This window comes from Caenorhabditis briggsae (genome assembly GCF_000004555.2).
Source record: "Caenorhabditis briggsae complete genome, chrIV, whole genome shotgun sequence".
Lineage (NCBI taxonomy): Eukaryota > Metazoa > Nematoda > Chromadorea > Rhabditida > Rhabditidae > Caenorhabditis > Caenorhabditis briggsae.
In genome coordinates this window covers 14727255-14750141 of record NC_013487.2, presented here as the reverse complement: position 1 = coordinate 14750141, position 22887 = coordinate 14727255, and the positions used below count along the sequence as shown (strand labels likewise).

General features: G+C 33.5%; 2 protein-coding genes across 2 annotated transcripts; both read right to left on the bottom strand.

Annotated features, from left to right (window-relative positions):
* Positions 1 to 5889: 5889 nt before the first annotated feature.
* CBG23872 lies at positions 5890 to 11715 on the bottom strand (the record flags this gene model as incomplete). Its single annotated transcript, XM_045236211.1, has 13 exons — positions 5890 to 6114; positions 6329 to 6434; positions 6482 to 6648; positions 7228 to 7452; positions 7886 to 7998; positions 8051 to 8273; positions 8750 to 8883; positions 8928 to 9040; positions 9389 to 9478; positions 9524 to 9682; positions 10399 to 10696; positions 11429 to 11611; positions 11652 to 11715. 13 exons carry the CDS (start codon positions 11713 to 11715, stop codon positions 5890 to 5892), a joined length of 2100 nt encoding a protein of 699 aa, XP_045091191.1.
* Positions 11716 to 16690: 4975 nt separating this feature from the next.
* On the bottom strand, positions 16691 to 22702 carry CBG23873 (the record flags this gene model as incomplete). Its single annotated transcript, XM_045236210.1, has 8 exons — positions 16691 to 16875; positions 16951 to 17008; positions 17165 to 17329; positions 17915 to 18066; positions 21032 to 21230; positions 21483 to 21616; positions 21739 to 21873; positions 22645 to 22702. The coding sequence occupies 8 exons, from the start codon at positions 22700 to 22702 to the stop codon at positions 16691 to 16693; spliced, it is 1086 nt and encodes a 361-aa protein (XP_045091192.1).
* Between the last annotated feature and the right edge of the window lie 185 nt (positions 22703 to 22887).

Below are 22887 nucleotides of genomic sequence, written 5' to 3'. Positions count from 1 at the left end.
TCAGAAATTCAAAAATTCAGAAATTCAAAAATTCAGAAATTCAAGAATTCAAAAATTCAGGAATTCAGAATTTCAAAAATTCAAAAATTCAAAAATTCAAAAATTCAAAAATTCAGAAATTCAAAAATTCAAAAATTCAAAAATTCAGAAATTTAGAAATTCAGAAATTCAGAAATTCAGAAATTCAAAAATTCAGAAATTCAGGGATTCAAAAATTCAGAAATTCGGAAATTCGGAAATTCAGAAATTCAGAAATTCGGAGATTGAGAAATTCGGAAATGCAAGAATTCAGAAATTCAGAAATTCAAAAATTCAGAAAGTCAGAAATTCAAAAATTCAAAAATTCAGAAGTTCAGAAATTCGGAAATTCAAATATTCAAAAATTCAGAAATTCAGAGATTCAGAGATTCAAAAATTCGGAGATTCAGTAATTTAGAAATTCAAAAATTCAAAAATTCAGAATTCAGAGATTCGGAAATTCAAAAATTCAAAAATTCAAAAATGCAAAAATGGAAAAATTGAAAAATTCTAAAATTCAGAAATTCAAAAATTCAAAAATTGAAGAATTCAGAGTTTCAAGAAGGTCAAAATTGAAAAATGCGAAAGTTGCAAGATTCAGAAAGTCATGAATTCAAAGATTCAGAGATTCAGAAGTTCACGAATTCAGAAATTCAGAAATTCAGAAATTCAAAAATTCGGAAATTCAGTAATTCAAAAATTCAGAAATTCGGAAATTCGGAAGTTCAGAAATTCAGAAATTCAGAAATTCAGAAATTCAAAAATTCAAAAATTCGGAAATTCAGAAATTCAAAAATTCAGAAATTCAGAAATTCGAAAATTCAAAAATGCAGAAATTCAGAAATTCAGAAATTCAAAAATTCGAAAATTCGGAAATTCGGAAATTCAGAAATTCAGAAATTCAGAAATTCAAAGATTCAGAAATTCAAAGATTCAGAAATTCAGAGATTCGGAGATTCAGAAATTCAGAAGTTCAGAGATTCGGAAATTCAGATATTCAGAAATTCAGAAATTCAAAAATTCAGAAATTCAGGAATTCGAAAATTCGGAAATTCAGAAATTCAGAAATTCAGTAATTCGGAGATTCAAAAATTCACGAAATTCAGTAATGGGGAAATTCAGAAATTCAGAAATTCAGAAATTCAGAAATTCAAAAATTCAAAAATTCAGAAATTCAGAAGTGCAAAAATTCAGAAATTCAGAAATTCAAAAATTCAGAAATTCGGAAATTCAGAGGGTGGCGGAAGTTCAAATATTCAAAAATTCAGAAATTCAGAAATTCAGAAATTCAAAAATTCAGAAATTCAGTGATTCAAAAATTCAGAAATTCGGAAATTCGGAAATTCAGAAATTCAGAAATTCAGAAATTCAGAAATTCAAAAATTCAAAAATTCAGAAATTCAGAAATTCAAAAATTCAGAAATTCAGAAATTCAAAAATTCAAAAATTCAGAGGTTCAGAAATTCAGAAATTCAAATATTCAAAAATTCAGAAATTCAGAAATTCAGAAATTCAAAAATTCAGAAATTCAGTAATTTAGAAATTCAAAAATTCAGAAATTCAGTAATTCAGAAATTCAGAAATTCAGAAATTCAGAAATTCAGAAATTCAAAAATTCAAAAATTCAGAAATTCAGAAATTCAAAAATTCAAAAATTCAGAAATTCAGAAATTCGGAAATTCAAATATTCAAAAATTCAGAAATTCAGAAATTCAGAAATTCAGAAATTCAAAAATTCAGAAATTCAGTAATTCAAAAATTCAGAAATTCGGAAATTCGGAAATTCAGAAATTCAGAAATTCAGAAATTCAGAAATTCAAAAATTCAAAAATTCAGAAATTCGGAAATTCGGAAATTCAGAAATTCAGAAATTCAAAAATTCAGAAATTCAAAAATTCAAAAATTCAGAAATTCAAAAATTCAAAAATTCAGGAATTCAGAATTTCAAAAATTCAAAAATTCAAAAATTCAAAAATTCAAAAATTCAGAAATTCAAAAATTCAAAAATTCAAAAATTCAGAAATTTAGAAATTCAAAAATTCAAAAATTCAGAAATTCAAAAATTCAGAAATTCAGTAATTCAAAAATTCAGAAATTCGGAAATTCGGAAATTCAGAAATTCAGAAATTCAGAAATTCAGAAATTCAAAAATTCAAAAATTCAGAAATTCAGAAATTCAAAAATTCAGAAATTCAGAAATTCAAAAATTCAAAAATTCAGAAATTCAGAAATTCGGAAATTCAAATATTCAAAAATTCAGAAATTCAGAAATTCAGAAATTCAAAAATTCAGAAATTCAGAAATTCAAAAATTCAAAAATTCAAAAATTCAGAAATTTAGAAATTCAAAAATTCAAAAATTCAGAAATTCAAAAATTCAGAAATTCAGTAATTCAAAAATTCAGAAATTCGGAAATTCGGAAATTCAGAAATTCAGAAATTCAGAAATTCAGAAATTCAAAAATTCAAAAATTCAGAAATTCAGAAATTCAAAAATTCAGAAATTCAGAAATTCAAAAATTCAAAAATTCAGAAATTCAGAAATTCGGAAATTCAAATATTCAAAAATTCAGAAATTCAGAAATTCAGAAATTCAAAAATTCAGAAATTCAGTAATTTAGAAATTCAAAAATTCAAAAATTCAGAATTCAGAAATTCGGAAATTCAAAAATTCAAAAATTCAAAAATTCAAAAATTCAAAAATTCAAAAATTCAAAAATTCAGAAATTCAAAAATTCAAAAATTCAGGAATTCAGAATTTCAAAAATTCAAAAATTCAAAAATTCAAAAATTCAAAAATTCAGAAATTCAAAAATTCAAAAATTCAAAAATTCAGAAATTCAAAAATTCAAAAATTCAGAAATTCGGAAATTCAGAAATTCGGAAATTCAAATATTCAAAAATTCAGAAATTCAGAAATTCAAAAATTCAAAAATTCAGAAATTCAGTAATTTAGAAATTCAAAAATTCAAAAATTCAGAATTCAGAAATTCGGAAATTCAAAAATTCAAAAATTCAAAACTTCAAAAATTCAGAAATTCAAAAATTCAAAAATTCAGAAATTCAGAAATTCAAAAATTCAAAAATTCAGGAATTCAGAATTTCAAAAATTCAAAAATTCAAAAATTCAAAAATTCAAAAATTCAGAAATTCAAAAATTCAAAAATTCAAAAATTCAGAAATTCAAAAATTCAAAAATTCAGAAATTCGGAAATTCAGAAATTCGGAAATTCAAAACACAAAAAATCAAAAAAAAAAAGGAAATTTTCAAAAATCGAAAAAAAAAACGAAAAAAAAAGAGAAAAACCCATAAAGGGGAATGTAACTATGGGAATGTTTGCAGTTTTTTTTTCCGTTTTTTTTTTCGATTTTTTGTCAAAAAACCTTTTTAACAAAATTTCAACTGTTTCAAAATATCCCAAAAATTTTCAAGAATTTTAAAAACCCATTCTGATTAATCGTTAAAATTTTTTGGTGATCTAAAAAATAGAACAGAACTTCGAAACAATTTTTAAAAAAAGATGCTTTTTTAAAAGTAAAAATCTTTAAAAAAAACGGAAAAACAGGAATTACTGTTTCAAAATTCCAAAAATATCTAGAAGTATTTTATTCAATTCAATAGTCTCAGGAGATTTTTCTGTTACATGATTTCTTGTCTGATATTCAAATTTGAGATGTTGAGAGCTTCAAAATGAGCCTAAAAAGGACTATTCTAGGATAAATTTGATTTTCGACAAGTTTTGTCTGGTGCGTCGCTGTCGCGTTGCGTAATGTTGAATCTTCAAAATAAACCTAGAAGTCTTCAGAATCACTTCAATGTTAAAACCGCTGCGCAACCGCGAAGCGCCTGAAGGAATCAGTCAAAAATCAATTTTAAAATAGCATAGTCGTGTTTAAGCTTGATTCAAAGCTCCTGCAAAACTAAATCTAATACTATTAGGGTAAAAACTTCAAAATGAGCCTAAACATGACTATGGTAACTCAAAAATGTCTAACTTAAAAATGGGACCAATAACAATGTGCAATCATAAAAAATGTAAATTGATTGAAACCGAAAAAAAAACTTATTAAAAATATTTTTCAAAAATTTCCCAGATTTTTTTTGAAACGGTGCCGAATTCTACCGATTTAGTCTAGTCAAACTCAATTTTAGGTAACTCTGACGCTCCAAGTTGAAACTAGAAGTTTTAGGAATTGTGCAAGCTTCAAAACCGCTTTGCAACCGCAACGCATTTGAAGGAATTTGTCAAAACTCAATGTTGAGCTAGCCCAGTCGTGTTTAGGCTCATTTTGAAGCTTCCAACTAGCTATGTTCAAATTCGTCTATTTCAGAGCTTCAAAATAAACCTAAATACGACTATGCTAACTAACATTTAATTGTTGTCAAGTTCCGTCAGGCGCGTCGCGGTCGCGTTGCGTATCTCAGTCGTGTTTAGGCTTATTCTGAAGATTTTAGCCTGCTGATTTCAAATATCACACTTTTTTAGCCGATTCAAAGCTATTTGGCACTGTTGGGGGCCAGAAAGATACAGTAATCTCTGAGACTATTCAGACAATTTTTGTTGGTATTTTTGGTATACGGTTATCCTTAAAACTAATCATTTAAATTATTTGTAGTTTTATCAATTTTGAAACTATTTAACTATTTCAAAAGAGCAAAAGAGGAGAAGACGGCTGTAAAAATAGGGGCGACGCGGTATAAAATAGGAAGAGGGTGGCCCGTGAGAGAAGAGGAATGATAAATCGAATAAGTGATAATGATAAGAAACAAATAAATACTTCAAATATTGTACAAATATGTACCTAGTTTCAGCAAAAATTCTAGTTTGGAAAAAGCGAAAAAAATGGGAGGGGCTGGAAAAAAAAGAAAATGATGAAAAATTATTTGACATTCTTTATTGGTCGATTTCAGATTGTTAAGTTGAATTTGTATGTCTGAAAATAAGACTTTTGACATTGTCATGTCAAAAGCTTCAAAATGAGCCTAAACACAACTATGTTTCCTCAATACGCAACGTAACCGCGACGCGCCTGACGGAACTTGCCAAAGGTCAAATTGAAGCTAGAATAGTCGTATTTAGGCTCATTTTGAAGCCCGAAATTCGAAAATTTTGAATTTAGCTGTCTATGAGTTTCAAAATGAGCCTAAAAACAACTAGGCTAGCTTAAAACTGATTGTTGACGGATTCCGTCAGGCGCGTCGCGGTCGCGTTGCGTGCCTAGGCATGTGGGTACTCGTTTTGAAGCTCTTGACTTCCTAAAGCTGAATTGCATTTTATCAAATTTGAATTCCCGCTTTGAAAGCTGCGAAACAAGCCGAAAAACAACTAGGATACGCAACGCAACCACGACGCGCCTGACTCGTCAAATTCAAATTAAAGCTAGAATAGTCGTGTTAAGTTTTATTTTGATGCTCTAAACTTGATAAATTTGAATTAAGCAATTTTTGAGCTCCAAAATGAGCCTAAACCCCATCAGGACACGAATAGGCTATACGCTAATTGGCTGTCTAAACTATAGAGTCCTACAAAACTGGCTCAAAATTTTTCAATTTGGCTGAAAATTTCAGAGTATACTGAAGAAAAGTAAAGCTTTAATTTTGTAGTTGACAAATTTTTTGTAAAACTTCATTCTGATGTGTCATGCCTAAAATTAGCCTGCTGGCATTTCTGTGTAGTTTGTAGTGATAAAACAAACTTGTCATGCTGAAAAAGGGATGGGTTACGGAACAATTGATAAGAATGTAAGTGCAAATATAGGAATTCTAGTTTCATTCATGAAAAGGGTGGAGAATATTCATTTCAGGAATAATTCAAAAAAATTTATTTTCCAAAAAATATATAATTTCCTAATTTAAAAAAAATTAGTGCAATTATCTCGTCTTACAAAAACAAAGATTCGTAAAATGCACCGGTTTTGAGCAGTCCGCAGTTGACCCGTATCGATCCAATCGCTCAATTTGATCAAATGTCAATTTTTTCGTTTCCTTATCCTCAGTGATAAGCGTTTCAAATTGCGCAGGATGTTGTGTTTTCACAGATATATGGTATGTGGTCTTGGAGGCGTGGCTAGAGGCGTGTAGATCGAGTTCCAGGACCTAAAAGTAGTTAATAATGACTTGAAAGGGTCCGAAAAAGAAGCAAAAAGGAAAAGGTCAAGGGTGGAGTCGAACCAGCGGCCTTGTGGATGGTGGGCAGAATCGCAAGCACTGCGCCACGAGGGCGCCATGAAGGAGGGGAGCGGCAAGGCGTATAAGAAAGAGGACGCGGTGGGCGCTGGAGAGAAAGGAGGGGAGGGGAGGAGAAACTTACAATTTGAATATCAAATTTATGACATAAAGAGCCCAACTTGAAATTATCGATTTCTGAATTGATATGAGCCAAAAATGATCTCCCAAGACGTTCACACAACTTGGCGCTGAAAAAATGAGTATATGTTTGTCCAAATGGCCCTTTATTGCTCACTCCGCAGTCAAATCCGTGGACTTCGATTGACAAATACAGTATTGCTGAGGAATCGGAAGATGTTCACAATTTCTAGGCGTCAGAGGTTGTTGACGAAGAAGAGAGTTGCCTTTTTCATCGGGGATTTTGAGGGTGGCGTGGTCCGTGAATTGGGATGATGGTTGGTACTGGAAAGTAGTCTTTGTAAGGGTATATCTCGAAAAGCAGGAAAGCCAAAGCTAAATATAACTTACAACATTGTAGAACGCAAAATTTTCTATATTTTACTGGTAGATAGTTTTTTTTTAAAAACTATTAGTTCGTGAGTGGCTTACAGATGCTGAGCTAGAGAGGGGCCATCTTGCGTAAAGTTGCTATATCTCGGAAACTAAGTTAGCTATCAAAAATTTGTTAACTACCAAAATAAAGAGCGTAAAATTTCACACATTTTTGTAGTACATTGCTTTTAGGTAGCTCTTTTGGTTCTCGAGATATCAGTGTTCAAAGTTGGAGCGCCAGTAAATCATCGGTCGGCGGCAGGCTCACCGGCGCATCTATATTCTAGCGTTTTTATCTTGAAAACTAAGCTAGCTACTTAAAAATTGTAAACTGCAAGAATGGAGAGCATAAAATTTAACACATTTTAATATTTGAATCATTTCACTAGCGTTTTTCCTTCGCGAGATATACGCCCTCAAATTGAAGTCAGAGACGCAGACACTCTAGCTTCTCTGTCCTCTCCCCACTCCGCATACTTTCTTGCTCACCTTCAATATATCCAAAATTGTTGCTCTAGTATCATAATGACTCTGTAATCTGTTTGCATTCTCCCTCATAACCTCCAAAATTCCATTATCCCGATATTTCTTGGGAACCGAAATTTGTAAAAATGGATTGTGCTTCTCAAATGCTCCAATTTTGGTTTTGTAGAATTCAAAGGATCCGGCACGGAAGCCATGGTCAGCAGTAAATATTACGAATGCATCGTCGAACTGAAAACACATAAGATATTACTGTAGTTTTTGAGATATGCGCCATTAAAGTGGGCACTCCCTCCTGTGGCTCCGCTTGCTGTAAAGGAGCACTTCCTTTAAAAACGCATAGCTCTAAAACTACGGTAGCTATGGTAACATTCTCAACTGCAAAATTCTTAAGCATAACATTTCACACTATTTAGTTTTATTATTTTTTTTTCTAGCTACAGTAGTTTTTGAGTTTTATGAGCCTTTAAACTAGCAAAAAAGATAGAGTGAAACGAAAGCGCATTTTCTCAAAGGACTGATAACTTTAGAGGCGCATATCTCCAAAACTACTGGAGCTATCAAGAAGTTGTAAACTACAAAAATATTTAAATCTTAATTTCACACATTTTACTAGTTGACAAACTTTTTCTAGCTTGTCTAGTTTTCGAGCTGCAAGACTCACAATCTCAAAATTGTTCTGGAAAAATTCCAAAAAATGCGGATCGGCTCGATCCGGTCCAGCTAGCTTTTCATGTGCCAAATGCACAAACCAACTCCATGTAAACTTTGGCCGATCTAAAAAATACTCAAACATTCAAATTTCCCGCCTCCACAAGAACAACAAAACCTGGATAAGCTCTGACAAATTGATCGAAGTACTCCAAAGTTGCCTGATGGACCTCTCGACAAATTTGAGTCCCTTTTAGACTTTGTTTGGTGACCCATAAGACGGTCCTTTCCAGAATATGGGTCAGCGGAAAGAAGGTGTGATTTGTATGGAAATGTTGGAAGCCCTTGCAAATCGGATTATGGGTGAGAGTTTGGTCAATCCAGTTGTCAAGGTAGTTTGTCTAGAATTTTCACTTTTGGTCGAGAAGAAAGTTTGAAAAACATAAAATTTGAGTTTGGGAGGTCAAGAGCTTCAAAATGAGCCTAAACACGACTATGTTTCCCCAATACGCAACGCAACCGCGACGCGCCTGACGGAACTGGTAAAAAAATCAAATAAATTCAACCTACCCTAGTCGTGTTTAGGTTTATTTTGAAGCTGTCAATTTAAGAAATTCAGATTTATCCATGTTTAAGCTTCAAAATGAGCCTAAACATGACTATGCTCCCTCGACATACAACGCGACCGCGACGCGCCTTGTCAAAAATCAATTTTAAGCTAGCCTAGTCGTGTTTAGGTTTACTTTGAAGCTCTTGTGTTGACAATTTTCATACTCAAAAAATTTATCAGCTCATTTAGAGCTTCAAAATGAGCCTAAACACGACTATGTTTCTCCCACACGTGCCAAATCCAAAATTTTCCTTAAATCCCACATACCGTATACCCAGCATCCAAAAAGTCTCTAAACATATTCGGCTTATCATCCAAATAATTCTTACAGTACTCCTCCTCAGTCCAATCGGCTTCCATTCGTTTTCCACCTTTCATGGTACCAGCTTCCACTTGTTTTCCTGAAAATATTTATAATATTTTTCAATAGAGCGCATTTGCATACCAAACCAGAGTGGAACTGCATTAACTTGACTCCGAGTACCGACTTGACTCAAATATGGAAAGTCAACAGCTTGCAGTTTGGTTTTCATGAATTCCAGCGTCTTTGGGAGGGATCTGAAAACATAAAATTTGAATTTGAGAGGCTGAGAGCTTCAAAATAAGCCCAAATACAACTATGCCTAGACACGCAACGCGACCGCGACGCGACTGAAGGAATCGGAAAAAAAAACTACTTGAAGCTAACTTAGTCGTGCTTAAGCTCATTTTAAAGCTTATACTTAGTTAAATTTGATTTCAGCTAATTCAGAGCTTCAAAAAGAGCCCAAACTTGACTATGCTAGCTTACTTTTGATTTTTGACAAGTTCCTTCAGGCGCGTCGCGGTTGCGTTGCGTGTCGAGAACACATAGTCGTGTTTAGACTCATTTTGAAGTTCTCAATTTCTAAAATTCAAATGTCATACCTTTTAGCCATTCCTGACGCTAACGAATCCATAACAAAAACGAAAACATCTGGATGCTCGGATTTTTCAATGGATGGTTTCGGAACTTTGCTGAAAACCTTTTTTTTTCCAATTACAATCGATATTTTGACCTACTTCGGCAGAATCTGTGTATGAATCCATCCATAGACTTCTTTCTCACCAAATTGTCCCTTTTCCCAGCACACTGCTTCCAAGAACTCACAATCCGTGGGTCCTGGCGAAAACCAGTTGGTGACTTTGAACGGAGCGGTGAGGTCCGGGAGTGTGTGGCATCTGAAAATGAGCTTATGTTCTGGATTTGGAAGGTTGTGAAATTCAAATGAGTATAAACACGACTGTTTTTCCTTGACACGCAACGCGGAGCCGCAACGCCTCTGACGGAACTTGTCAAAAACGAAATTTGAGCTAGGCTAGTCATGTTTGGGCTTGTTTTGAAGCTCACAACGCGTCAATTACCAATTTCAAAACACAAACTCGGAATTGTCAAGTCAAAAGCTTCAAAATGAGCTTAAACACTTTGGCCAGTTCAGTTAGACGCGTCGCGGTCGCGTTGCGTTTATCTAATCCTAGATATGATTGGGGCTTATTTTGAAGCTCTGAACCCGTTTTTCAACAATTTGCAGTCTCAAATTCAAGTTTGTCTTGTCAGAAACTTCAGAATGCGGCCAAAAACGACTAGGTTAGCTCGCCTTTGAGCTTTTGGCTAGTTCCGTTCGACGCGTCGCGGTCGCGTTGTCTTTTACCAATCTTAGTTATGTTTGGGCTTGTTATAAAGCTCTGACAGCGTTAATCAACAATTTTCACAGGAAAATTCAGTTGTGTCAAGGCAAAAGCTTCAAAATGAGCCTAAACACGGTACTATTTGGTTAACTTAAGATTTTGAGAAGTTCCGTTAGACGCGTCGCGGTCGTGCTGCGTGTGTCCGAGTCAAGTTGTGTTTAGGCTCATTTTGAAGCTCTAAATCTCCCAAATTCAAATTTTCTACTCACCGCCCTTTACAAGTCCTTCCCTCCTTCTCCTCTACCACTCGAAACGTTCCATTCACCAATTCGGTAAACGGTTTGAAGTTTTTATTGCAAAATTTCATTTTCGTGTCCTCTACCATAAATGGTTTTATTGTTTCGTCCCATGGATCGAACACTGGCAATGAGCAATCATCTTGGTATTTTGAATCGTTTTGTATTTCTGATTTTTCCGATTTTTCTGAGGTTTCAGTTTTTGTAGGGGTTACTGTAGTGTTGAAGTAGTTCGAGTAGCTGGGCAGGGACTGGGATACTGTTATGGAATCTGAAAATTTCATTTTTGATATTGCGAGATTCTGAGCTTTAAAACAAAACTAAACACGACAAGGATACGCAACCGCGACGCGCCTTACGGAATTGGTCAAAAATTAATTTTGAGCTAAATTAGTCGTGTTTAGGCTTATTTTAATGCTTTCGACTTGTCAATTTTGAATTTTCGTGCAAATTTTCTTGTTTGTCGCAATTTCAGCTTCAAAATGCGCCCAAACACGAGTAGTTTAGCTTAAAATTTATATTTTACAAGTTCCGTCAGGCGCGTCGCGGTCGCGTAGCGTACCCAGTTGTATTTAGGCTTGTTTTGCAGCTTTTAAAGCGTGAATTCAGATTTAGTAAATTGAAATTCAGCTTAATGAGATTGAGAGCTTCAAAACGAGTCACCACATGCCTAGGAACGCAACGCAACCGCGACGCGTCTGAAGGAACTTGCCAAAAATCAATGTTAAGCTAGCCTAGTCGTGTTTGGGCTTATTGTAAAGCTGAAATGTTGCTCAATTCAATCTTATTGAGTCTAGAGCTTTAAAATGAGCCAAAACACGACTAGGTTCCGCCTACTTTGGAATTTAAATCATAACACGCGTTGCACGATCGCGACGCGCCCCAAAATTCAAAGTGGGCGGAGCCTAGTCGTGTTTGGGCTCATTTTGAAGCACAGAACCTCCTGATTAGAACGATTTGAAATTTGAACGATTTGAAACCAAAAAAATCCTAAGAAACCCACCTCCTCCACCTTTCTGCCATCCAAACGTTATGTATAAACAAACAAAGAAGCCCAAAGAAAATATTGATATAAAATAGAATAGAGATCTTCTGAAAAAGCAAAAAAATATATAAAAAAATGATTCGAAAATGGTCGAAAAACTCACATATGAAATCGTCGACGGAAATTTGAGAATTCTGAAAACTCAGAAAATGGAAAATGCGCTCTATTGCTAAAAACTCACTGAAAAAGTTTTCCTGGCTAGACTGGAATAGTTGACCCGTTTCTTCTGTTTTTTGATATCCCATAATTCGATTTATCTGGAGAAAAAAACTTTAAAATCATCGATTTTTGGATATTCTGAGGCCTTCAGAATCTGAAAATAAGCAAAAAAACAGTAGCCTAAAAATGCCCATAACTTCTCTCATTTTAAAGGGACATGCCTGGTTTTAGTACCATTTTAAAGGAAATTGAATTTCAAATTGAAAAAAAATAACTGTTAATTGATATAACTAATTTTTGAATCAATTATAGGCTGGACAATAATTAGACACCACTGAAAAAGAACAACTACCGAACTTATCAGTTTTTCTTCAAAATTTTTTTTGAAACATTAAAATTTTGAAGAAAAAGATCAAAAAATTGAAAAAAAAAACGTAAAAACGAGAAAGTGTGTTTTGTAGCTATGGTTTTGTTGCTTTTATTTTTTTTCGGCCAGACCAGAAAAGAAAGATTTCTTTTTTTGATTTTTCGATTTTTTTCTGACCAAGTCCAAAAAATTAGGCCATGGCCTAGAAAATCCAAAAATTAGGTCATGGCCTAGAAAATCCAAAAATTAGGTCATGACCTAGAAAATCCAAAGAACTAGGTCATGACCTAGAAAATCCAAAAATTAGGTCATGGCCTAGAAAATCCAAAAAATAGGTCATGGCCTAGAAAATCCAAAAATTAGGTCATGACCTAGAAAATCCAAAGAACTAGGTCATGACCTAGATAAGCCGAAAATTAGGTCATAACCTAGAAAATTCGGAAAATTGGGTCATTCCGAAAAAAAAATATTCTAAAATAAAATTCTAAAATTCTAAAATTCTAAAATTCTAAAATTCTAAAGTTCTAAAATTCTAAAATTCCAGAAAATTCTAAAATTCCAGAAAATTCTAAAATTCTAAAATTCTAAAATCCTAAAATTCGAAAATCCTAAAATTCTAAAATTCTAAAATTCTAAAATCCTAAAATTCTAAAACTCGAAAATCCTAAAATTCGAAAATCCTAAAAAAATAAAATTTTCTAAAAATCCTGAAAATCGAAAAATCTTGAAAACTCTAAAAATCCAATTTTTTTCAAATTTTCAAAAAAAAAACTATTTTTCATGTATATTCCCATTTTCTACAGACAAAAAGTCCGGTCTTGTTTGTATTTGTATGTTTTCCAACCATTTTTTATATTTGAGAAAGAAGAAGATTCAAAAAAAAACCAAACATTCGATTTTTTGATTTTTTTTAAAATTTCACAAAATTCAAAAAATCAATAATTTTCGGGACATATTGAATCTAAAAATCGGCAAAAAGAAAGGGAGAGCAAGTGACCGTAAAGTGAAGATGATAAATATTGAAAAGTACTGATAGTGATAAGAATGTTAAAGTTTCTATTCTTCACTATTCAAATAGAATACTCTCTCTTATCAGTCACATATCACAATTTTGGGTGCGGTTTTTATGCATATTATTGATTTAATTAGAAATTCTAAGTACATATCAAAAAATCAGAAAAATGATCAAAAATCGAAAAGAAAATCAAAAAATCAAATGATCGAAAATTCAGAAATTCGATAATTACGAAATTTCGAAAATCCCCCTTTTTCGGATTTTCTAGATCATTTTGAACCGTATTAACGGCATTTAAAGTTTGGGGGCTAGAGACACAAACAACGAGAGCGTTCTCGTTGTCTGCATCTCCTCAAAACGTCAAATGACCATAACTCGGCTCAAAATTGTCATAGAGACTTGATTTTTGGTGCGTTTTGTTGGAAATTCAATTTCAATTTTGAAAAATGTGTATTTGAAAATTTCGTACTTTTCCTTTATTATTCCATATTCTTTTATATTTTGAACGACATATTACTGATTTTTCGAAACTCAATATTTTGGTTTTGAAAAAGACTTATGGCAGTTTCCATTTAAATTTGATATGCAATCAAAAACAGAAGAAAATGGGAAAAAATTCGCTAAAAATTGTTTTTTTTTTCATTTGTTCAAAAAATATGTCTCACTTTCACTTTTTTTGAAATTGCATGAAAAAAATTAAAAATTTTTATAATTTACACTTTGTAATTATTGCATACTTACCGTTGTGTCCCGTGGTCCAGACATGATAGGAGACACAGGAAGGGTAGAGAGTGGTTATAATGAAAGTCTTTATTCAGGGACAATACAGAAACTGATCTTGAAAACAGAGGAGTTCTCAAGAGACAAGAAATCCACGTGTAACATGTGGAGGAAATAGAAAGGGTTAGTGAACCAGGGTAGTTCACGTCACCAAATAATAATAATACAACAACTTATAAGAATAGAACTCACCTTTCATTCCACCTGAAAATACGATTTTTACAATAATTACAAAGTGAAATCAAAAAATCTCAATATCACCTATTTTGGCGAAAAACATAGCAATTAACGAGTGAAAGACATGTTACTGCAAGAATTCAGCGATTTTTCAGTCTGCCATAACTCTTTTTCACAAAAAAAAATCGAAGGAATAATCGAAAAACCAGAAATGTATGCTCGAATTGACGAAAAATTGACAAAGTTGCCGGTGTGGATTTACGGTAAACAATGCGCGCATCCGTGATTTCGGAGTGTTGTAGACGGCCTACCGTATCAGACCCATATCGCACACATCGCCCACCCACCTAGAATTCATCTAGGATACGCGCGCATTCGGAACACTCGATTCAGCCTCTCCCACATCGCACACATATGAGATTCATCGCAGCTCGTTGTTCGCGATATGTGTCAAACGGACTTCTAGAGGATCGCATATGGATCGGGTCCTTTATGCGCATCATCGCCCAGGACCTGTGGATAGACTCACCTTTATACCACACAGCGCTTGTCACGCTTCTGCCTTTAAAACGATTATGAAACGAGGAGTGGGCACCGCTTGGAAGAACGGTCGCGTTCTCGCTTGTACAGTAACAGGGAGTTATGGTTTGGTGTCCGTTGTTATTTTCTGACTGTATTGTGGCATATAAAAAAAATAGAATTTTGAAAATTCTCACGTCTGGCCTCCTTTTATTTATTTATTTATTTATTTCAACGAAGGGGAGAAAACCACTAACACGTGAAATGTCTATGAAACTAGGAGATATAGTGAAACTAGGAGATATCCTTTAAAACAAAAAAGTTTTTATTTCAAAAATAAACCGCATCAGATTATCAGATAAATTCCGTGACAAAAATAAAGAAAATTTCTGAAACAGTAAATAGAGATTAGGAGAATTTTCTGGAATTTACAGTTTTTAATGAAATCATTTTGGAATTTATTTTTTATAGCTAAACTTTGATGTTTTTCAAAATTGAAAAAAAACAAGTTCGGTAACTGCCATGTCAAAATAAAGTTTGAAAATTCAAAATCCTGAATGAGAAATTTTCCAACAGCGATTTTTAAAAAATTGCTGAAAATGAAAGCGAAATTGATATTTTTAAAGGTCTTATTGCGTAATTTTTCGAAAAAAAAACAACCATAATTGCACAATGCGATAATTACACATCTATCTAAAAATATTGAACTGAAAAAGATGTACGTAATTTCTGAAACAGTGAAATAATGTTGATGTAATTCTTATAACTTTCATTAATATTTTTCACCAGAAATATGTTTTAAACTGACTGAAATTTCTGGAAAAATTCAAAGTAAAGTAATAGCAATGCGATTATTAGAAAAAAGTATTTCCGAGAAACGAATCGAACAACATTCTGTTAGAAAAAAATCTCTGAAACAGTCAAAAATTTAGATGAAATTTCTGGAAATTTCAAAAATTCCAGTATGAAAAAAAAAAACAAAAGTGTTAAAGGTGGGGGGACATGAAAAAATAATGTTCTCGAAATTCCGTTCAAAGGTGCCCCTCGAGGAGTTGAACTTGTGAGGGCGATGATGGAGGGTGCGGCGCCGCTACCGACTGAACCACGCGAGCAAAGAGAAAGCGCACGCCCGATTGCATACATAAAGGCGAGGACGACAGCTGTACGCAGAGTGACATTAAGCGTTGTACACCGTGACGGTAGAATGCATACTCTAGCTACAAAAAAAACTACGAAAAATCTCCTGTCCCCCCCACCTTTAAGTATTAGGTTGGAAAGAAAGTAACTGTCCATTTTTTTTTTCGTGAATAACACAAAAACAATAATTACCCAAGATTAACAGTATGCACTGTCGCGGTCCATGACAACATTCAGGAAACTTGGGATACCATTCCTTCAAAAACCAGCTGGCCACGACTCAAAGAATTGTTTCAGTCCAGATTTTATCATCTCAACTTCAGTGTTGAACTATTTGCCTCCAGATGACGTTGCGTATCTACTAATAACCAGTAATGAAAGGGCCAAATCAGGAGTTTGGGGGTGTGTAAAGAAGAACCGTCCAGCTAAATCGGCCCAGGTCTTATTTGACTTTCCGTGGAATATAGATTCTCGCTTTATTTAAGGAAAGTCAATTCAGTTCTATGCCGATTTGGATGGACGGCTGCTCACGTTCCTTAAACTCCAGACTTGACCCTTGCATTATTGGTGGTCATTTGAAGTCATCTGAAGGGAATATGATTTAATACTGTCGATGAGATAAAAACGTCTCGGAAGGTATACTTTGATTCGCGGCCAACTGGCTTTTGGAGGGATGATATCCATAAGTTACCTGAATGTTGTCAACATGTCGTGGACTACGACGGTGCATACAATCTTGGGCAGTTCATGTTTTTGAGTTATTCACGAATTAAAAAGTTATTTTTACGTTTATCGAATAAAAAACTATACGGAAAAAAGCAAAGAGCATAACAAAAAACTAACTTAAAAAAAAAAAAAAAAAAAAAAGAAACAATGAACTAACTTTTTTTTTGATTTTCAAAAAATGTATTTAATCATAAAAGAATACATACAAAAAAAAAGAATCAATCCCGTTTAGAAATAATGCACACAACCAAAAAATATAAGTAAAAAATGAAAAAAATCATTCAAAATTTCAAATTTCCCGCCAAACAAGACTGCAAAAACTGCAAAAAAAAGCTGAAACTCAGGTGGGATGAACTCTAGAAAGTCGCTGTTTCAGCCAAATTAGAATAAAAAGAATTGTGACTAAAAGTAGAAAAGTGCCGACGACCAGATAGATGACTGGAAGGAACAGATTCCGTGGTCCGACCCAATTTTCAGACGTTATTATAAATGATTTGTCACCATCGTACATGTAAACTGGGTAATCTGAAAATTAGAAAAATATGGAATTAAAATTTTTCTCAAAATATAAAACAGTAAGTTTCAGAACATCAAACTTACTGTAATTAATCACCAATTGATATGTGCCTTTGGGCAGTCCATTGCTGAACATATCCACCTGAAAAAAGTTCAATCGATTTTTTCTAGGTCATGACCTAATTTTTCAGGTTTCCTAGGTCATGACCTAATTTTGGGATTTTCTAGGCCATGACCTATTTTTTTTGGATTTTCTAGGTCATGACTTAATTTTCCGAAATTTCAAAAAAAGGCAAACCTGTCGATTCAAAATTCTGTACAGTTTCCTAAAATTCGGAAGTGCTGCCACCTTCATCCAAACCATAAAATCGATATTCTCGAATCCCAAACCAACATCTGGATCCGTACTATTCATGCCCAATTGGCAGATTGGCTGACGCCAATCTGGCGGTTGAATTGTGCCCTGAAATAGGATTTTTAGGAAAACATTAAAAATTGCTGCGCCACAATGTATGGATAGCTCGATCAGACTGTTTCCAAATTTTTCGAAACAGTAATTTTTCGAAAATTGAAAATTTTCTCAAAAAAAATGTTTGAAATACTTTAAACTTGTAGTTCAATGTACATTTAAAAACTGAATAAAACTGGAAATTTTAACAAAAAAGGTTCTACATTTTTTGAAACAGTAATTTTTGAGAAATTTTCAAAACATTGCTGTTGCTTATTTGGGAACTTTCAGCATTTTTGAGTTTCGATTGAGTGAATAAAACAAAAAACTTTCAAAAACGGTTCTAAATTTTTTGAAACAGTAATTTTGTGAAATTTTCAAATGTTTGAAAAAAACTGGACTTGTCATTTTCAGAGCAATGTCAGTTGCATTTTTGGGTTTCAGGTCAACACAATGAATAAATTGAAGTCATTTTGTTATGAAAATGATTCTAAATTTTTTGAAACAGTAATTTAAACAGACTAAAAATTGCTGTTTCACTCTACATTTCAAAAAATTTTGAAACAACAATTTTTGGCAACTTCAAAAGTAAAAATCTACCTGAAAAACATCGCAAAGTGTTTGATTCTGAGCTCTAACCGGATTTCGAAACTTCCGTTTCATTTCTGTGTCTCCAAGGACTCCACGAGTGGTCCATGGGACCCTCGTGGTCCCATTTGTCGTACCGTTCATGTAGAATAGTTGAAATGTGTCTGGAAGTCACAGATTGTTTTGATTCAATATCCTTTTTTCAATTTGTTTAATTTTCTGAGTTTTGCGATTTTCGAATTATTTGAAATGTCAAATATATTGGAACCAACAGCAGAGGCCATATTCATGAACATTTACTTTGGAAAACCATTTTCCCTTCAAAAATTAACTGAATTATTTTCCCAAAGGAAAATGGGAGCGTGAAAATGTAATGAACATTATTCAAATGATTTTCCGACTCTCAGGCAAGGCTGTGCCACGGCCGGCCGCGGCCAGTCGCTGCCGGCTTTTACTACGGCCGAGCCGGCCGCGGCTTCAGAAAAAATATCCGAAGAAGCCGCGGCCGGCCCAAGCTAGCCGTGCGGCTTTTCACGGCCTTTTGAAATAATTGTTTCATGAGAAACGTAGATTTTTTTTTTGAAAAATAGAACAAAAAACGAAATTATTCAAAAACTAATTGATTTTCACTTCACGCGTTTTCATGAGGCTATCCGCGGCCGGCCTCGGCCTCAAAAATCGAGCCGCGGCTGAGGCCGGCCGCGGCCAGCCGCCTTTTTGCACATCCTTGCTCTTAGGGTCAGAAAATGAATTTCGCACCGAATTTCCTCAAAAACTATGGACTGAAAATTTCTCATATTTGGTGACAGTACTTAAATTTCCTAGCTCTATCCATTCATGTGATCTGTGTCAAAAAACATAGTTTTTAAGTTGAAGAGCAGCAATATTTGGGTTCAAAATTAGATAATGATGCACTTGATAAACTTTTCTATCATCATACAACTTTTGTAGAATCCAAAAATTCATAAAATTGACTGTGAACATACATGGAGATTAGTATACGTATTCATGAAATAAAAAGGATTTTCCAAAAAGAAAACGAATTTCCTTCAATTTTCACATCTTTTCAGTTGATTTTTGGAAAGAAAACGATTTTCCAAAAACGGTCATCCACCGCATTAGTTTTCTAGTCTCAAGAATTTTCGAATGAATTGAAACAGTAACTTTTGGAAAACTTGCCAAAAACTGGTTTAGAGAATGGGAAAAATCAAGAAATTTAAAAATTCCTTTCAAAATTTGTTTCGAAAATCGAAGAAAATATAATCCAGATATTGACTTGCAAATCTAGATTGCTAGATTGCTCAGATTTCAGGAATTTCGAAACAGTATTTTTTTGGCCGGAAAATTCTCTGGAACTGTAGAAAATCACGACTTTGATTTTAAAGTTTGTTGAACGTTGAGACTTCACAAAAGGGATCCAAAATTTTCCAATCTTTACTATTAACAATCACCAAATTCTGTCTGTGTGTCCGTTTGTTCCCGGTTCCACGACCCTAGCGAAGTTCCCAGTAGACCGAAAATTTTCAAATTTTCACAGATGATCCGAAATAGCAGCGAGATGATGCCCGTCTATTCTATGTTTCGAAATTTTGAGTTTGACGCCTTCTGGAGACGTTCTTCTATTTCAACAGTGCAAATCTTTCGAAAATAATATTTACGTCATTCCCGCCCAAGAAAAAGAAAAAGTTCAGTAAACTTTAAAATTCTGACTTTCTGAATCCCCTAACTTTTCAAAAACTGAATTTCGGTGATTCTGATTCACGAGATTTGATTATTTTTTTTCGAAAATACGAAATTTCTAACCATTCCTATGCTTCAAACATTTTTGGTTTCACTCTGAAATTCTAAAATTCTAATTCAGAAATTCGGAAAATTGGAAAAACGGGAACTCGAAAATACCGAGATTTGAAACTTTGGGAATTTTAAAGTTTGAAAATCAGAGAATTTAAATGTCCAATGTTTCAGAAACTCAGAAGTATAAAAATTCAGATATTCGGAATATTACGAAATTAAAAAATTTGAAAGTTAGCACTCGAAACTTTGAAAGTCCAAAATCTCGAAAGCAAAAAAAAACCAGAAAAAACCAGAAACTCAGAAGTTCAGAATATCAGAAAGCCCAAGTTCGGAATTTAGAAAATTCGAAAATTCATAAACTTTGTCAATCAAAAACTCAGAAATGTGTTTTAGAGTAAATTCTGAAAATCTTTTCGTGTTAAAATTTTGGGAATTAGTGAAGTAGAATCTCGAAAGTCGGAAATACGGAAACTCGAAAATACAAAATTTCAGAAATTATGAGTTCTGAAATGAAGTATTTCAATAGAAAAATCTGTGAGTTCTAGAATCGCAATTCCGAAATTTCAGGACTCCTAAATTTCGAAACTTCTGAAAAAATTATAAGTTGTCAAATTTCAAGCTATTCGGGAATTCAGAAAAATTATTAGTTCTAAAAATTTGGAAATTTTGAACAGTTCGTGTATCAACTAAGACAAATTTCTGATCTACATTTCTGATTTATTTGTCCAAGCCCAAACTCAATCGGTTAGGGGTGTTGTAAGCGGGAGCCAGAAGGTTTAGCCCCGAAGCGCATAAGCAGACTGTCGACCTCGCGGAAGGGAACCTATATTTAAAAATTGGAAAGAGCGCCAAGTTTGGACGCGTAGCGCGGTCGCGTCGCGGTTTTTCGGTGAGTAGCGACTCAACAACGTTTAACTTCACTTTTTTCAAAACACGTTTCAAAATTTTCGAATCTGGCACGCAGCCAACTTTTGTGTGCGACGAAGCGCGCGTTTTTCAGGTTCCCAACCGCGATGGCGTGTGTCACTCCAGTTTATGAAAGTTGACAACACAATCAACTAAAACTTCGTCTTCTGATTCTCTCCGCTTCGGAGATTCAAACGTTTTTAGTGAAGCCAGGAGATTGTAGCCGCCGACAGGCGGCGGAAATCGACTGGTTAGTCTGAAAATTTTAAAGTATACTAAAAAAAAAATAGAACTTCAATTTCGTAATTAACAGTTTTTTTCTAGCTACCGTAGTTTTCGAGGTATGCACCGTTCCAGGCAGTTTTTACTGGATTACTGTACTTTGGTGATATTTTTTCCTATTCTTAAGGAAATTTTCGAGATCCTTACCATTAAACATCGAATTAGCAACATATCCACATGGTGCAATTGGTATTTTCGTACCATTTTTGTCCTCAACATACTGTAATGGATCACAACCATCAATTTCATTGATTTTTCCCCGTAATTGTTGATCGTTTCGAGAATTAAAGTATAGACGATTGTTCTGATAAAACTTGTTCAATCCGTAGTAGAATTTTACATCTCCCTGAAAAACTTTCATGAAATTCTCAAAAATTCGTAAACTCAGAAATTCAGAAATTCAAGAATAAAAAATATATGAATATAATTTATCAATAATTTCAATAATTTTTAAAAATTCGATACATTTAATTTTAATTGAAACAGTGAAATTTCAATATTCTTTTTTGCTGTTTCAAACATTTTTCAACAAAAAATGTCGAAAACTTTGACTGTTCATTTGTCTAAATTTTCAATCTCGAAAACTACAGTAACCCACCGTAAAATCTTGCTCCAGCGTTATCGAATATGAGCACTGAAATGTTTCATTTCGGAGCTCTGTTCTCATAATTCGCTCAATTTGAGTCCCATTTGCTAATGAGCAATTTGTATACACTACTTCTTGTTCAAGAGCTGCAAAAATCAATAACTGTTTAATTTCTGAAAAAGTGCTGTCGTAATACCTAAAAATTTAATTTTTTTAAGAAGAATAATTTTGAAACTGTAATTTTTTGAAAAATTTTTCTCTAACTTACACCCGTTATGCCCAAAATACAGTGCTATTCCCATCGCCAACGTTGCAACTCCAGTAATAAGAGTCACTGGTATTGCAGATGTCACGTCGTAATGAGGACGGAGAGCGGGTAGGTTTTGTTGCTTCCATGCAGTGTCTAAAATCGATATTTTTGACAGTAAATGCTTTTTTGTTTAGCAATTTTTGAATTTCCAGGAATTTTTTCTTCAAAACGCACCAAAAACCAAGTTTCTACAATGAATTTGAACCGAGTTATGGGCATTCAAAGTTTGGAGGCTAGAGACGCAGACGCTGAGAGCGTTCTCGTTGTCTGCGTCTCTTCAAAATTTCAAATGACCATAACTCGCCTTGAAATTGTCGTAGAGACTTGATTTTTAGTGCCTTTGGTTGGAATTTTGATTCGGAATTCGAGAAATATAGAATTGATAATTTTTGAAAAAAATACATTTTTTGAGTACTTTGAAGTTTTTTTTCTATATTTTTGAATATTATTAAGAAATATATGAGGTTTATTCACAAAACGCACTAAAAATCAAGTTTCTACAATGATATTGAGCCGAGTTATGGGCGTTTGGAGGCTAGAAAAACTTCAAATGCCCATAACTCGGCTTTGAAGTGTCGTGGAAATGTGGTTTTAATGCATTTTGTTGGAAAATTAATTTTAAATCTGATATGTAAAGAAAAATACTGATTGAGCGTCTGAAAGAGTCCGAATTATAGAAATGCCGCCCCATTTTTGATTCATTTCGGATTTTGAAATAGTAATTTTTAAAAAGCGAATATCTAAAAATTTGAGACAGATTTCAATTTTTCTAGATGGATTACAAAAATTGAATTCATAAATTTATAATTTAAAATATGAAACAGCAATTTTTGGAAAATGAAAACTTTTTTTTCAATTTCTCACCTTTTGGTTGATTTTTCTTTCCTCGTTGTCTTGGTAATTTCGGAATGTCGTCTGGCATTTTTTTTGGCTGAAAATTTCAGATTTTTTGCTGAAATTCGAGATTACCAAATACGATATCAAAATGAACAGTTCTAGAGTATTGTTTCAGATTTTGGATATACCGTAAAACCTCTAATAGAACGACACCCGGATCGTCCACTTTGAGCCTATATATCTCATTTTCTGTGAAAGATATCAAAAAGT